The sequence below is a fragment of the Girardinichthys multiradiatus genome, chromosome 13, assembly GCF_021462225.1.
Source record: "Girardinichthys multiradiatus isolate DD_20200921_A chromosome 13, DD_fGirMul_XY1, whole genome shotgun sequence".
Taxonomy (NCBI): domain Eukaryota; kingdom Metazoa; phylum Chordata; class Actinopteri; order Cyprinodontiformes; family Goodeidae; genus Girardinichthys; species Girardinichthys multiradiatus.
Genome location: NC_061806.1, coordinates 24,903,114 through 24,920,822, shown reverse-complemented (window position 1 = coordinate 24,920,822; position 17,709 = coordinate 24,903,114). Strand labels below are relative to the sequence as shown.

The window sequence follows — 17,709 nt, the reverse complement described above, 5'->3', positions numbered from 1 at the left end:
AAAAATGATTATGTGTGTAGATGATGCAGATACATTAAAAAGGTTGCAGGCAGGTAAATTGATATTATGGCAACTGCTACGTGCTAGGTCAGCAGATATTGTTCACAGATGAATGCATAAAAAATACAGGGGTTGGACAATGAAACTAAAGCACCTGGTTATAGACCACAATAATTTATTAGTATGGTGTAGGGCCTCCTTTTGCGGCCAATATAGCATCAATTCGTCTTGGGAATGACATATACAAGTCCTGCACAGTGGTCAGAGGGATTTTAAGCCATTCTTCTTGCAGGATAGTGGCCAGGTCACTACGTGATACTGGTGGAGGAAAACGTTTCCTGACTCGCTCCTCCAAAACACCCCAAAGTGGCTCAATAATATTTAGATCTGGTGACTGTGCAGGCCATGGGAGATGTTCAACTTCACTTTCATGTTCATCAAACCAATCTTTCACCAGTCTTGCTGTGTGTATTGGTGCATTGTCATCCTGATACCCGGCACCGCCTTCAAAATACAATGTTTGAACCATTGGATGCACATGGTCCTCAAGAATGGTTCGGTAGTCCTTGGCAGTGACGTGCCCATCTAGCACAAGTATTGGGCCAAGGGAATGCCATGATATGGCAGCCCAAACCATCACTGATCCACCCCCATGCTTCACTCTGGGCATGCAACAGTCTGGGTGGTACGCTTCTTTGGGGCTTCTCCACACAGTAACTCCCGGATGTGGGGAAAACAGTAAAGGTGGACTCATCAGAGAACAATACATGTTTCACATTGTCCACAGCCCAAGATTTGCGCTCCTTGCACCATTGAAACCAACGTTTGGCATTGGCATGAGTGACCAAAGGTTTGGCTATAGCAGCCCGGCTGTGTATATTGACCTTGTGGAGATCCCGACGGACAGTTCTGGTCGAAACAATAGAGTTGAGCTGCACATTTAATTCTGCAGTGATTTGGTTTTATGTTTTTTGGATACAATCCGGGTTAGCACCCGAACATCCCTATCAGACAGCTTCCTCTTGCGTCCACAGTTAATCCTGTTGGATGTGGTTCATCCTTCTTGGTGGTATGCTGACATTACCCTGGATACCGTGGCTCTTGATACATCACAAAGACTTGCTGTCTTGGTCACAGATGCGCCAGCAAGACGTGCACCAACAATTTGTCCTCTTTTGAACTCTGGTATGTCACCCATAATGTTATGTGCATTTAAATATTTTGAACAAAACTGTGCTCTTACCCTGCTAATTGAACCTTCACACTCTGCTCTTACTGGTGCAATGTGCAATCAATGAAGACTGGCTACCAGGCTGGTCCAATTTAGCCATGAAATCTCCCACACTAAAATGACAGGTGTTTCAGTTTCATTGTCCAACCCCTGTAGTTCTAGTGTTCTTCTCCAAAAGCCTTAAAGCAGAAATAAACCCAGAAAGCTACGAGTTCTATAAATGTTTCTTTTTTTTTTTTACATTCAAATATACAAGAATTCACATCAGAAGGTCTGCTCTGAAGTTAAATGGGGTGGGTGATAACTTTGTCCAATACAAACCCTCTAATACTTTAAAGTCAGGTATTGCTTTAGAGGAGAAAACCAATTTGTTTTTATTGTCATATTTTAGAGAAATGTACCCTCCAACAGTTGGGAAGGTTTTGTCAACTACACCAATATTTGCCTGTTAGAACTATGTGTGGTCTTGCTCAGTCAATTTTAGCTCATTTTAAATCAGCTATGAACAAAGAGGATCAGCCAGATGAGACTGTTTATTACCATTTGCAAAGACAACAATTAATCAAACTGTATTTTTTTTCTTTTAGAGCATCACATCAGTGTGATTCTATACCTCATATGATCAACCTTTCAAACACAATGTGAAGAAAATAATCTTTGATAACTGGCACTGTCAGCTTTTTATGTGAAATAAACCAACCACATACTTATTGCATATTTTTAGTAGTATTTTCTTTCACGTTTGTGTTGATGCCAAATGCCTAAATATATCAGGTACATTGATTCCTCATGAAAAATAGCCATTAGGTGTATATTTAACATTTTTAATGTAGGCTAAATATTCTCAATTATAAAAGGAACCAATTAGGATTTCAGTTAGGTTGTCTGTGACACAACCCTACCTCATACCTCCTACAACGTACCCATTGGCATTTCACCGTCACACAGATAACTCACCATTTATGAGAACCTGATGGACATCTATGCAATTTTCTCCTACACATAACTTGAAGCTGATCTCTTCATTAAATTTTTTGTGTATTATTATAGTAACTTAAGTGACTAATAATATTGATGAACAGCAAAAAAACTTATTGCTGCCCAGAAGTTTTCTTTTCTGCTTTTTGGAGATAATTTAAATCTATCAGTGCTCTGCCTCTATCTCAATAGTGCAGTCTTAACTTTACTAGGCAGGCTCTTATAACTCTGCATATATAGTTGTCAAACATGTGGCCTATTCCCTGGTTTTAAGTAAATTATGGAACAATAGGGCTGTCCTTGTGTTTGTGATTATAGAATTATAATTCATTGCAATGGCAGATTTTATTGTCCTTTTTCTACTTCCTGCAGAAGCTTATAAGAGCTAATATATTTAATCTGACTACTTATCTGGACTGAATTAGCCAGCTGAAATGGATTCAACTGGGCTGCATGTACTGATTTGGTAATTTACTTTTATTCTGAGATAGTACAATATAAATACATTGAAAATAATTAAATTGTATTATTTTAAACTATGCAATACTCAACATTTTTCTCCAAATTTACTGGGAATAGAATAAGTACAAATTTAAATTTTTTCATCTAAATACAGTTAAGTATATACAGTTCATGGTAACATTGTGTCACATCACCTTACAGCTGTCACATGATGACTCCATAAAATATCCTGTCACAGTCCTGCTGTTGACCTCATTTCTGCATGGAGCCTGTCAGCATCTTTCGCTTAAGTTTGCTGGTATCACAGCCAACATTATGACTGTTCTGGTTCACTGCTACCATGTTCACACAGAGGCAGATTTCTTTATTTAAAAATAAATAAATAAATAAACCCATATGATTATGCTTGCCTGGTGAAAAAATGCAGACGAGGTACAATCTTGAACACAGAAAAGCTTACTGCAGATAAACAGGTTAACACTTTCCTGAGGAGCTGAGCAATACAGAAATGACCTCAGAAGATGTTCAAAGATAGTTTTTTCCCCTAGATTTGTTGGCTGTGGACCTGCTGTGTAGAAACATTTGCAAGTCAAGTCTACTATAGACGCAGTCCCCCTTGTGCTCTAGTGCTTCTGTTGCACAGCTGCAGGCTGTTTGTTTCACATCCTTTGAGTGAAGTCATATATCAAATCGGTCACGCAGTGACAAAAACCAAACAAGGGAGTAGCAAAGATATGTTTACTTAAATAGCTCACCTGAAAATGCGTTCCTGCAGAGTTATTGAGCTGCCTGTCTTTTTTTTTTTTAGCTTATTTGCTGGTTTTAACGTCATATAACTTAAAAATGTGTGCATCTTTGCACCGTAGTCTGTAGCATGTGCAGAACAATTTAGGAGCCGCATTCTTGTACAAAAATGTAGTTACTGCAAACAACAATCTATAGTCATATCCACAATCAGCTGAAGCTCACAATAAATCTTTTCTTCATCTTTTTAAGAGGTATGTGTCATAATTTAATCACTCTTTTCAAAGGTGTTCCACCTCATGAAAGCTATGTTCAATTACACGTTGGAAAGGTGGAAATATGATAAAAGCATAAGAGATAGAAAAGTCTTGCGAGAAATAGGCGAATGTGGCAGAAGAGCGATACCGTTACATACACTGAACTCTGGGATTCAATTCAATTCAGTTTTATTCATATAGCGCCAATTCACAACACATGTTGTCTCAAGGCACTTCACCACAGTCAGGTACATACATTCCAATTAATCCTAACCATTGAACAGTGCAGTCAGATTTAGTTATTTATTCAAATTGGATAAAATGTTTTTCTGTCTAAGGAAACCAAGCAGATTGCATCCAGTCAGTGACTTGCAGCATTCACTCCTCCTGGATGAGCATGTAGAGACAGTGGACAGTCACTGGCGTTGACTTTGCAGCAATCCCTCATACTGAGCATGCATGTAGCGACAGTGGAGAGGAAAAACTCCCTTTTAACAGGAATAAACCTCCAGCAGAACCAGGCTCAGTGTGAGCGGCCATCTGCCACGACCGACTCGATGTTTGAGAGAACAGAGCAGAGACACAAAGAGAACAAAGAAGCACTGATCCAGGAGTACTTTCTATGGGAAGGAAAAGTAAATGTTAATGGATGTAGCTCCTTTAGTCGTTTCACCTAGAAAGAAAAGACAGATAAACTCTGAGCCAGTTTTCAAGGTAAGAATCTGAAAGAGAGCACATAGAGTTAGTCGCAGTAAACGCTCAGTCAATCGCCATGTCTAGGAGAGAGAAAGGGTTAAACACTAAAAGACAGGGCTATGTGGATCATCAGTAGAGGGTGAGCATTAAGTTGTATATATACACAATACTTTGTATTCTACCCATCTATATCCTCCATACTTTCACAAATGTATCTACTATAATAAAAATTCTATGAAATTTTGTTAATATTTCTAATTTTGGCAATGTTCTGGAGATGAAAGAAGGAAATCCTAGAAACCTGTTTAATATGGGATTGAAATGACATGTCCTGGTCAAAAGTAACACCAAGGTTTTTTTACTTTATTACCGGAGGTCAATTTAATGACATCCAGGCTAAGTGATTGACTAAGCAGTTTCTTTTTTAAACACTCCGGTCCAAAGACGACAACTTCTGTCTTGTCTGAATTTAGAAGCAAAAAATGTAACGTCATCCAAGTTTTTATATCTTCAAGACATGCTTGTAGTCTATCTAACTGGTTGGGCTCATCAGGATTTATGGATAAGTAAAGCTGAGTATCATCAGCGTAACAGTGAAAATTTATCCTATGCTGCCTGATAATTTGACCTATTGGAAGCATAGTAAAGAGAATTGGCCCAAGTACTGAACCCTGTGGTACTCCACAATTAACCCTGGAGTTTAAAGATGATTTATCATTTACATGAACAAACTGGAATCTGTCAGACAAATAAGCCTAGCGCTGTTCCCCTGATCCCTACAGCATATTCCAGCCTTTCTAAGAGAATATTATGATCGACTGTATCAAATGCTGCACTGAGATCTAAGAGGACAAGCACAGACACAAGTCCATTATCTGAGACCATAAGAATATCATTAGTGACTTTCAGCAGAGCTGTTTCAGTACTATGATGAGCTCTGAAGCCTGACTGAAACTCTTCAAACAGGTCATTGCTGTGCAAATGCTCACACATTTGATTAGCAACAATTTTCTCAAGAATTTTAGATAAGAATGGAAGATTGGATATAGGTCTGTAATTTTTCAAGTCATCTTGATCAAGCAAAGGTTTCTTAAGTAAAGGTTTAATTACAGCTAACTTAAAAGCCTGTGGTACATATCCATTTACTAAAGATAGATTAATCATATCTAAAATGGGACTGGTAATCAGAGGGAACACTTCCTAAAATAATTTGGTTGGGATTGGGTCTAACATACAAGTTGAATTTTTAGATGAAGCTAATATTTCTGATAACTCAGGAAGCTCCACAGGATCAGAACAGTCCAAACACAAATCAGTTTCTGCAGTTATTTCCAATGTCGTCTCACTTGCTGAGGATGAAGTAATCATCTTTGGGAGTATGTCATAGATTTTATTTTTAATAGAATCAATTTTATTTAAGAAGAATCCCATAATGTCAGGACTGCTGAAAGCTAAGGGAATGGATGGGTCAACAGAGCTATGACTCTGTGTAAGTTTAACAACTGTACTAAAGAGAAACCTAGGATTATTCTTGTTCTCTTCTATTAATTATGAGAAATAAGCTGTTCTAGCTTGGCGAAGTGTCTTTTTATACAACAGTAGGCTATTTTTCCAGATTAAGTAGGAATCCTCTAGGTGTGTAGAGCACCATTTTCTCTCCAATTTTCTAACATTGTGCTTTAAAGTATGCAGCTCTGAATTAAACCAAGGACCTAGCCTCCTATGAATGATTACCTTCTTTTTCAAGGGGGCTGCATTATGTAATGCACCACGCAATGATGAAGAAACACTATGAACAAGAGAATCAATTTGTGAAGGGGCAGAAACAGAATTATTGCCCTCCACTGTGCTTTTCAGTGATAATGAGGAAATTAAAAGTGGAACATATTCTTTAAAGGTTGTTACAGAATCGCCTGATAATGATCTACTATAATGAAATTTTCTTTCAGGTGTGGAATACTCGGTTAAATTAAACTCAAAGGTTATTAAGAAATGGTCAGACAGGACAGGGTTATGAGAAAATATTGTTACATCTTCACACACAAGGTCCAGAGAATGAAGACAAAGGTGGGTAGGTTTGTTCATGTTTTGAGCAAAGCCAATTGAGTCTAAGATAGCATTAAAGGCTATATTTAGGCTATCACTTTCAGCCTCAACATGAATGTTAAAATCCCCCACTATAATAACTTTATCTGTATTTAACACTAAATCAGATAAAAGGTCTGAAAACTGAATTAAAAATTGAGAGTAAGGGCCTGGTGGACGGTACAAAACAACAAACAGAAGTGGTTTTAGTGCTTTGCAATTTGGATGAGGAAAACTAAGGATTAAATATTCAAAAGAGTTGTAGCTATTGATTGGTCTGGGACTAATCAATAAATCGGACTGAAAGATGGTTGCTACTCCTCCTCCTCGCCCAGTATTTCGAGAAATGTGAAAATTTTAATAATTAGTAGGAGTTGACTCATTTATAGTAACATAATCCTCTTGCTGCAGCCAGGTTTCTGTGAGGCAAAATAAATCAATCTGATTGTCACAAATCAGGTCACTAACTAGCAAAGTCTTTGAAGAGAGAGATCTTATGTTCAGTAAGCCACATTTAATTGTTTTATTTTTCTTTTGGGTCTGAGTTGTGTTTATTTTTATGAGATTTTCCTGATTTCCTCCTTTTAGATTATTTTTTAACCTATTAAATTTTGGCTGTGGGCAAGACACTGTTTTAATAGGGTAATGGGTGGGTAGCAGTACAGAAGCTGCAGAGAGTATTAAACTACGACCCTGCTTCCTGGTCTGAACCCTAGGTTGTCAGAGTTTTGGAGAACTAATAAATTCAGCCAGATTCCTATAAAGAAGAGCTGCTCCATCCAAAGTGGGATGGATGCAGTCTCTCCGGATCAGACCAGGTTTTCCCCAAAATGTTCGCCAGTTATCAATGTAACCCACATCATTTTCTGGACACCACCTAGACACCCAGCGGTTGAATGACAGCATGAAGCTAAACATGTCGTCACTGGTCAGATTGGGGAGGGGACCAGAGAAAATCCGATTGACATAACCGGGTGTCATTACCGCCAGCGTGAATAACAATCTTACTGTATTTACGCTTATATTTACCCCTTACCACTACTAGAAAAACCGTGTAAGACACGGAGAGTCCCCAAACATTAAATACAGCAACAGAAAGTATGTGTTTTAACGTGCTTATGTATTATAACAAGTAAGAGAAATCACAGTAGAGAGAAATCAGATCAAACGAGAGAGCCTTCGCACACCAAACAATTCACCAAGTGCAACAGTGAAAACAGGAAGTGACGTTACCCCAGTTCATATTACAGGCAAACCAAGAAGTAATTAGAGTTGGCAAAGTGTCCGGCCTAAATGAGTTAGTCATGAAAAAACAACAGGACGCCCAACAGCCTGTGGGTTTTCCCAACATATTTAGACATCTGGATGTCAATTGTTGATTTTATGGAATAGTTAAAATACCAAAAGCAAATGTAAAAAAAGTATAATTTGAAAGAAAATTTAAAATCTATTTTTCTGTAATAAGTAATGGAAAAATCTGATTTCTCATGAGGAATAAATCACGACATCCCCCACATTTATTCCCATGACATTTGTTAAAACCTAATTACTCTGCCTTTTAAATGGCGGTGTGCCAGGTCCTGTAGTGGCACAGGTGTCAAGCGCACAACCCATGTATGGAGGTTACAGTCCTTGACGCAGCCTTCATGGGTTCGGGTCCCGGCCCCTTGACCTTTGCTGCATGTCTTCCCCCTTCTCTCCACCCAATTTCCTGTCGGTCAACTTACAAACTAAAGGACACAAGTGCCACAAAAAAAAGGTGTGCCTTGTTTAAATCTCAGACATTTAGCTTGGTGTGCTCCTGACTGCTGAAGATACAGTGAACACCATAATGGGATTGAACAAGCTGAGGCCATAGCTTGCTATTGCTGATATAAAAGTGCAGGCCTATTCAATCGGAAAGAGACTGCACACAATCAACTATCATATGAGGCGTGCAAAAAAGAAACCTTTGCTCTCTAAGAAAAACCTAAAGGCCAGAGGTAAGTTTGTTGGAGAGATCATACACGAAGACCAGTTTGAATAAAAACTGATTTTCTGTTTTTGCAAAATCTAAATGTTTCAGATCATGGAAAAAATATATATATTTTCAGACAAAGATAAACATGCCTACTTCTATGAACCACTGCCTCAAAACTCAAGGTGCTGTTTTATATCACTGTGCAGCTTTTTTTTTGTTTTGACAAGAGGCAAAGAAGTAGTCAGATAATCTATGTGATGAATGCTTAACAGGGTTGGTGCTACTCTTAACTCTGCTTTAACATTGTGTCCTACTAACAGCTACAATAAAGGTTCCTCCATCCATCAACATTATAGTCAGACAGAGCCACACTCCTCTACATAATTTGGTAAATATATTCTTAAGGATCAGTGATCAACTGTAATGTTAAAACTATGAGCAAAGTTCCACACTAATCACCTGAATGACATGGTTTTGGGCCTCATTTGGTAGTAGAACCTCGCCTTTTCGTGCGTCAAAGACACCCTTACGTCTTTGCAAGTGTTAACTCAGTGCATGCAAGATACCAAACATGGAAAGTTGAGCTGTGAAGGGCCTCTATTCTATAATAACTGAAGGCTTAAGTGAAGCTGGTTGAATTTTAATAGAGTTCTGCATGGTATTCCATCGCCTCCGGTCCCAAGGCTCAAAGATCAGAGAGAATTTTCCAGCATGGTGTCCCTTAGCCTCCCTCGCTCACTTCTTCCCATTCTTCCTCTGTTTTTGCCTCCACTCCTCTTCCCATTCTTAGCTCCCCTCGTTTTGAACTCCCAGTTCCAATCCCTTTCTTCCTCTTGGGCTTTTGTCTCTCTCTTAATCCAAGTGTCTCCCACTTTCTGTTGCTTTCTCTCTCTCCCTTCCCTGTTTGCTCTGTGAAATTTATATTAGAGCCACTCGAGGCGTAATAATCCCTGAGCCTCTCTCAGCTCTCTGGCACGAAGAACAACTCATGACTCTCAGCACAAAAACTTGCAACCAAAGGACAAAAATGCTACAATGAACTTTGATAATCATGCATGATGTTTGGAGAGCTTCTCCCTGCGCAGATATTATGCACCAAAGAACTCATTTTCCCCATGCCTTGAAGCCATCAAAAGGAACTTTTAAAACTAATATTGCTCACATTATATGGAGGACTATATCAATTAATAAGTTTTCCATGTTTAATACCTGCAAAAAAGTGCACATAAATTATTGTTTCAATTTTAAACGAAGAAATCCAGAAGGAAAATACACAAAAGAGCACCATAGCATGACTGTTTTTGTGCATGCTCTAGTGAGAAAAGCAGCAAGACACTAATGATTGCCCGCTCACTTGATTAATGCTTGCTGTTTAAATACAACCATTCAGAGGAAACCTCAACAAGCTGTTACATCTTCCTACTGGGACCTTAAAGTTAAAATACGCTCCAGGCTAAGATGACACACGGCTCATAAAAATTCGACTCCACAGCATTTTGAAATAGTGAAAACGTATTGGGAAAAAAAAAAAAATGGTTCAGGCGTAAAAGTTAGTCATTAGCTGATCTTCCATAAATCAAACACAAACATGACAATGTTTTATTTTACAACAGTTACAAATATTTATTACTACTTAATATAAGGACAGAGTTCCTATAGAAAATGACTAAAGATGAAAAGCTTCAGGTTTTATCCTATTTGCGGACAAAACCTTCTAAAGCGCAGTGTGCTGCACATTAGAAAGTTGCTGAAATTCCTTTTGTTTCAACGCTCAATGTAAATCAGATATTGCAGGTTCAAGGCCACGAGGACAAATGTGTCACTTCCTTGCAGTAAATTTTTTTTAAATTAAAATATGAAAAGTCATATAAGTAGAAACATTTGTTTTTTTTCTTGATTTCAGCTCTGCTAACACCCAAAATGATACAACCAAATTTAGAACAAGGAGCACATTAATCAGATAAACAGCTAGGAGGCCCATTGCAACTCTGGAGGAGCTACAGAGACCAACAGCTCAGGAGAGAGAATATGTCAACAGAGGAACAATTAGTGGTGCTTTCATTTATGAAGTAATGAGGGGAAAACCTATCTACAAGTGGGGGGCACAGCGAATATGTAGAAGGTGTTGGTCTGGTTGCATAAAGGCCAAAAAGTTACATTTCAGTTCCAACTGAGGCAAAATTAATACTGTTCAACATACAAACACAAGGTCCCCACAATGAAACATGGTGGTAGCAGCACCATGCTGTGAGGACACTTCTTTGGCAAGCACTGGGAAGCTGGGGACTTGCATCCTCCCAGCAGGACAACAAACCAATACATACACCCAGAAGAACAGTGGTTTAGATCAAACTTATCCTACAAATTACGCTGAAGTGTGTAGTTGTAACATGAAAAAATTGTAAAAAAGGCATAAGGTATGAATATTTTTGAAAACTATGTAATTTAAATTATAAACAAACATGCACACACATAGATAATGCATTAGCTCTCACTGATCTCTGAAGATACATTTCAGTGCATTCCCTACTGACAGTTTTGTGGATTTAGTACGAAAAGTAAAACCAAGCTGAAAAATACCACAATAGTTCATGAACAGTATAGTTACAGGTGTTCAGATTTTATATTTAAAGTGGTCCTGCAAGCATTGCATCATACAAAGAGGGATTGTAGTTTTATTGAGTGCATTAGTTGTATCAAATGACATTACTTCAGTCTGGCTTATTTTGACCTTTGCTGCCCCCATGTGGTGACACTATGAACGTGCAACTGTAGAAAACTAGAAAAAGTACATTTAATAAAACACACCTCTTAACTTTTCTGTATGAAACGCCAGTGTCTCTTCACCAATAACAAGAGGAAATACAATGTAATAAAAAAGTTCCTGGTTATATAGTTTAGTCATCTTAAAGTCACTCTGTATTATTCTACCTATTAACTGACATTAAGGTTCATTAATGTAGTAATTTAATCTAAAGTCTCACATTGCTTAAATTTTATTATAATTGTAAGGTGAGAGAGGCATTGATGGGACAATGAAAACAAAAACTTCTTGTGTGGAATAAATCCATTTATGGTTAGGAAATTTAATACCAGAATATTCTCAAATTTTTTACATACAGAAATATCAGATTTTATGTTTAAATAAAATATTATCATCAATGCTAAAACATTGCCCTGAGTCACAAAATGACTTTTCTTTTGAGAATTTACAAACTGTGCAACAATGGACAATTTGTACAGTGTAAATAATATAAAAAAAATAATAATCACTGACTAAAAGGGAATATTTAACCAAATTATCGTTCATAATAGTATATTGTTTTGCAGAGTGGAAAGTGGAAAATTGCACTCGAAACAATTCCGTTTGAAAAACAAACAATGCACAAATAAGCTGTAACCTAAAAAACGTTAATAGAAAAAAAAAGTTTAAAAAAAATCACATACAGATTGCTGCATAGATCTTCACGGCAATTTTTTCTGAATTTACAAAATAATCCCAATACTTCCGAGGTCATCCAAACAGCTACAATCATAACCCAGCTACAAGACCCTCATTTTTTTTTTCCGTCAGGAAACCAAAAATGTGTGCAATGTTAAGTTTTGCATGCAGATATTTTGCATTTTTTGTTATCTGAGGTCATGTAGGCACCCAGCCTACATGACCTCTTTATTTTGGTGCCTCACATGGACTTTGAAGGATACACGAACTACTCAAACAGCCGCTTAACTAACAGAGGTGGAGGTATTAAGGCTTAGATTGGATTGATGGTTTTCCTCCCCACCTGCAGGCTTCCTGAGTCCTGGTGATCCATCAAGTAGTTCACTTGAAAAATATATTTCTATATTTAGGTACCATTCAATGCTTTCTTATCTATAAAATATGAAATAAATAGTTTGGCCCAAGAGTAATTAATGTTTGGGGAAAAAGAAATCATTTGGCATTGTACAAACACTGCGCATATTGTTGCAGAGGCAAAGAGTAAAGAGCAGTTTTCATTGACACTCGATAAGAAAACCGAAATCCTCACAACAGACGAGGCAGTTTTTCATTTTTTGACTTAATATTCTGCTACCATGTCCGTATTCATGTACTTTTAAAGTGCAGTCCAATTTCTGTTTAGTGATGTTACGACCCATCACTCTTACAGTTTAGATTTAAAATCAGTTATTTGGCTCCTAATGAGAAACAGAACAATCGCCCTCTGTCAGTAACTACAACCCATCAGCCCCCTCTGCGTTGAACCACTATGGTCCCGGCCACAATGTCATAAACAGTCCTGTTGTGCTGGAAGAAGAGGACTGTGATGAAGATGGGGAAGAGGAAAGCGATGGAGAAGTTCTTGTTCAAAGCCCGCACAGTAGAGCTGCGAATGTAAGGAGATTTAAAATGGTTATTTGGACCTCGTGCCAGAACCCCGTGATTTCAAATAAAGTATAAAATGAGATCACTCACGCCGACAGAGAGACGTTAGATGCTGGAACCACAAAGATGCGGTTGGGTCGTACCATGGTGGACGTGTCGCATGTCACCACCCGCAGACCGAGCAGGAACTTTCCTGGAGTCGCACCTCCAGCGCCCCAAATACAAATTGTCTGTTTAAACAAGAGCATAAAAAAAGATGCCAATGCAGTTTTGTTTTTTCTTTTTGCAATAACACGTGTAGTCAGCTATCATCTATGCATCCCAAGGTGTCAGAATAGCATTAAAAAGTTCATTTAAATCAGTACTTCAGTTCAAAACTCAGGAATTACATGGATTCATTGCAAACAGAGTCGTGAATTTCAAATGTTTGACTCTAGTAATTCTGATAGTTCTGGCTTACAGCTAACAAAACTCCAAAAATTCTGGTTCTCACAAATTTTTTAATTACCATGCTATCACTGTCATACTGTTATAATACTCTTTGAATCCTATTATATTAACATGTAATTACAGAAAAGAGGACCTACTGGACTTAGCTGTAGCACATGCGCTACTAGGTCATCTCTCTGCGTAAAGTCCTTCTTCCCTAATCGCTCAGCTTAGACGGCCAGCCGGCTCTATGAAGAGTCCTGCTAGTTATAAAACTTTTTCCATTTACGAATGATGAAGGCCACTGTGCTCTTTGGGACCTTCAAATCAGCAGATACGTTCCTGCATCCTTCCCCAGACTTGTGCTCAAGACAATCCTGTCTCTAAAGTCTACAGACAATTCCTCTGAATTCATGCTTGGTGTTTGGGCTCCGACATGCACTGTCAACTGTGGGACATTATATAGACAAGTGTTTGCCTTTCCTAATCAAGTCCCATGAACTGAATTTACCACAGGTGGACTCCATTTAAGCTCTGGGAACATCTCAAGGATGAAGAGTAGAAAAAGTCTGCACCTCAGCTCAGTTTTAAGCTTCATGGAAAAGGCTGTGAATATTTGTGTAAATGTGATTTCTTACTTTTCTATTTGTAACAATCTCAAACAAATGTCTTTCACATCGTCATAATGAGGTGTTGTGTGGAGAACTTAAGAGGACAGAGATGATTTTGATACCGTTTGGAACAAGGCTGTGACATAACTAAACATGGAAAAAGTGCAGCGCAGTGAATACCTTCCGGATGCGCTGCATCTATATGGATCTAACTTTTTGAATTGCATTACTAAAATAAACGTTTCAATCGCATTCTAATTTACTGAGAGTCACTTGCATTCAAATTAGAGCAAAACATTTATATTCAGATTTCTACACAGCAAAGAAAATCTAAATAATCAAAGGGAAACAGACCAGATGGATTTAGTCTGAGCCGAGGTGACTAAATGTCTCAGAGCTCAGCCCCCATGTGGGAAAACAAAGCCTCCGACACAAACAGCCAACAAAAGACGCTAAATACATGACTTCATCCTAGGCAACTCTGAATGCAATGTTGCATCACAATGTTCCCTCTATGGAACAAAATGTTTTGCTGTAAAACAAATCACTTCATGCAGCAGTGAAGCAACTCCTTGTGAATGGAGTCGAAATTACCTTCATCTCTAATCAGTGCTTGGTCGGTAATTATATGGAAAATGTGTGAGCGGAGAGCTGAGTGCATTGTGGTCAATTTAATACGGCTGTTTTCATTTTTCTGTTGAAAGACGTGGAGCTAAAAGGGTAAATGTACATAAAAAGTGCAATCGTTTGCAAAAAAAAAAATATATATATATATATAAAAAAAAATTTAAATCGCTAAAGAAGCAAATTATATCTATATTTGTGCACAGATACCAGCAACCCTGGCATGTTGACCAACGTGTGCCTTTGTATTCATATAACCCTCAATATGTGTCTGAAAACTCAGTTTGAGCTGAATTAAAAAGGATATTTTTAATGTAGTTTATATTTTTATGATATTTATTGAAGGGAAATCCTTGAAAACCAGTACTATGCATATCAGATACCAGTTAACAAGGCCAAAAGAGCTAAAACACATCTTAACCATCACTGCTGCTGTAGTCAGCATGCACAATACTAAAAATGCTTCATTTCATTCAAACTCCTTACCAAAGTCCAAGTCAGACAAATTTAATAAATAAATGTGTGTGAATCTCAACAAACCAACGTTGGTTTACTACGAACAGGAAATAGGCGATGTGTCCCACCTCATAGATGCAAACCAGTACCCTGTAAACCAGGGCGACCACCATCATCTTCTGCAGGTCCTCGATGGACGTGTTCTCATCGATCTCCTCAATAATGAAGTGGGTGATAAACTTGGCAATGTCCCTGAAAGGAGACGAGACAATTTGTTGGTGTGAGGGTGGTGCTGGAGGATGGCCGCATAACTTGGCATTAAAGCACTGCTGAGAAACACAGGCCAAGAGCAACATTTTTATGTTTTTTCTTAATGCAATAAATGTTGTTGTTCTTTCTTTTTTTTTTTTTTTTAAGTGTTCTGATTTCTTTTCTCACTTCATTCCACAGAGATGCATTATCCACAACACGATGGTGGCCTTCACACAAAACAAGATAAGGAAGTCCACCGTCTCCGCCAGGAACCTCTGAAGAGGCGACGGGATTGTGTACTCTCGTCCTGCGAATATAATGTGGAGACAAATCTCGTCATTTCCACGTGTGCAGTGCCTGGTTTATCCCAACTCATTTAATCCAGCTTTAGTCATTAAAGCACTTAAAAACAGACAGCGACCTAGTCTGATGTGCAGTGGTAAGTCATTCCACATTTTAGGGGCTGCCACAGCAGAAGCGCGGTCCCCTCTAAGGTTACGTTTCGTTTCAGGCACAACGAGGAGCTGCTGATCAGCTGACCTGAGGGTGTATAATGGTGCAGCCGCTCAGAAGGTCATGGAGAGCTTTAAAAACGAATACAGGAAATGAATCCTAAAATGTATGGGAAGCTTGTGGAGTGAAGATAAAATGGATGAAATGTGATCCTGCTCGTATTTGTGTGTTGCAGATAAAAGATGTGCCGCAACATTTTGTGCTCTCTGTTGCTGGTGCAATATAGAGACCACTAACCCTTAAATAAAGTGCATTTCAGCTGAGTAGTAAAGAAAAAATGGATTACTGTCCTAAAAAGCTTCCTAGAGAGATGTGGCTAAATCGATCTGTTTTTCAAAGGTCTCAGAGGTTTGTTGGAGAACATTTGTGAACCAACAGCATCATGAAGACTAAGGAACACATCAGACAAGTCAGGGAGAAGGTTGTGGACAAGTTTAAAGACAGGATATGTTATAAAACAATATCCAAAAATCTCACATTTATCGTTCAATAGAGCTACAACGGGATGATTTAGACCACGAGGGACCAACTCCAGTCCTGAAAAGCCAGTGTCTCGCATGTTTTAGAGGTGTCCCTGCTCAAAAAAACAGATTAATAAATGGTGGCTTTCCCTCCTCAGTATGTCATCAATGTCTGCAGAGGCCTCATAATGAACCAATTTTTTTTTTTTTATTCAGGTGTGGATCATCTAAAGCATGCAGGGCAGTAGCCCCTGAGGACGGGAGTTGGCGACAGAAAATAGCCTTTTCAAACTCCAGACCTGAATACAATCTAATATGAGGCGCGACTTGAAAATTGCTTCTTCAGCCAATGTGACTGAGCTTGCCAAAAGTTTCATTACTAGATTGGCAAAGCAGGAAGATGCATTCCCCGAAATATCTTGCAGCTGTAATTGCAGAGGAGGTAATCCTACAAAGCCTCGACTCTCGGGAGCTGTGAACAAATGTTCACCACAATTTTCAGAGTTTCAGTTGTGAAACGTGTGAAAACCACAGATATGCATCATTATAGTTGTCCAACACATAAAATACAAATACAATTAAAAATGTCAAGTGGTATGAATAATTTTGCAAGGCACTGTAGTTATTTTGAAGCTACTTCAAATCTGCAGGAAAATACCAGAGGTGAACAATAGGTCCAAAGAGTCTTAGGAACAGATCTAAGTATATAAGAATGTTTCCATCTGGACCTTTTCTTAAGCCTGCTTCCCATTATACTCACGTCTCAGCTTAAGTCTTTAGGAACCACGCACCTTACAACATGCTCAGGGGGATTTCTGTGGAAATAGGCCACCGGTTTAGCAAACAGAACCCTACCTGCCTGAGGTGGACTTCGGTTCTGCTGCACAGCAGTCATGGCTGAGCGCTGCTCCGCCTGGACATCAGCTGGGTGAGACGGAGGGGAGGACCCCGGGGGTCTGAAAGCATGCGGGATGCCGTACCAGTTCCCGGGTTCAAACGCTGGCTGCCCACTGGCGGGGGAGGACCCATGTGCAGCGTGTGTCTGAGAAGCAGAGCTCAGCGGAGGCAGCGGGAAGGCTGACAGAGCTGGGTAGCTCTGCCAGTTAGCATATCCCCAGTAATACTCCCACATCCACCGCTGCAACTTTGAGCAATACTCCGTCGTGGGATTAGCTTGGAGCTGCTTTGTGTCGATTTCAGAGCCGTCGCGACTGCTGTCACCCGCCATAGTCACAAATACGTTCAAATGAAGTTTACCCAAAATATGAATTTAAACCGTGAAGTCCGCTTCTCCGTACTGCATTTGAGTGTTGATGCCGCTCATCCTCGTCGGTCGTCGTCTTCTTCTTCTTCTTCTTCTTGGTTTTATTGGCGGTTGGCAACAAACTTTTAGTAGCATTACCGCCACTTACTGGTATGGAGTGTGGTTCGTGTCGGTCCATCTATTTATATATATATTTAAATTCTACAAATTAAATAAATAAATAAATATTACCTATACATACATATATATATATATATATATATATATATATATATATTTCAATTCAGTTTTTTATTTATATAGCGCCAATTCACAACACA

The 17,709-nt window shown here is 38.7% G+C and overlaps 1 protein-coding gene across 1 annotated transcript; it reads right to left on the bottom strand.

Annotated features, from left to right (window-relative positions):
* Positions 1 to 11,462: 11,462 nt before the first annotated feature.
* fam8a1a (family with sequence similarity 8 member A1a) lies at positions 11,463 to 17,487 on the bottom strand. Its single transcript, XM_047382820.1, has 5 exons — positions 16,981 to 17,487; positions 15,338 to 15,458; positions 15,028 to 15,151; positions 12,870 to 13,009; positions 11,463 to 12,780 (listed from the first exon to the last, which is right to left on the bottom strand). Exons 1-5 carry the CDS (start codon positions 17,351 to 17,353, stop codon positions 12,639 to 12,641), a joined length of 900 nt encoding a protein of 299 aa, XP_047238776.1. The 5' UTR covers positions 17,354 to 17,487; the 3' UTR covers positions 11,463 to 12,638.
* Positions 17,488 to 17,709: the final 222 nt, after the last annotated feature.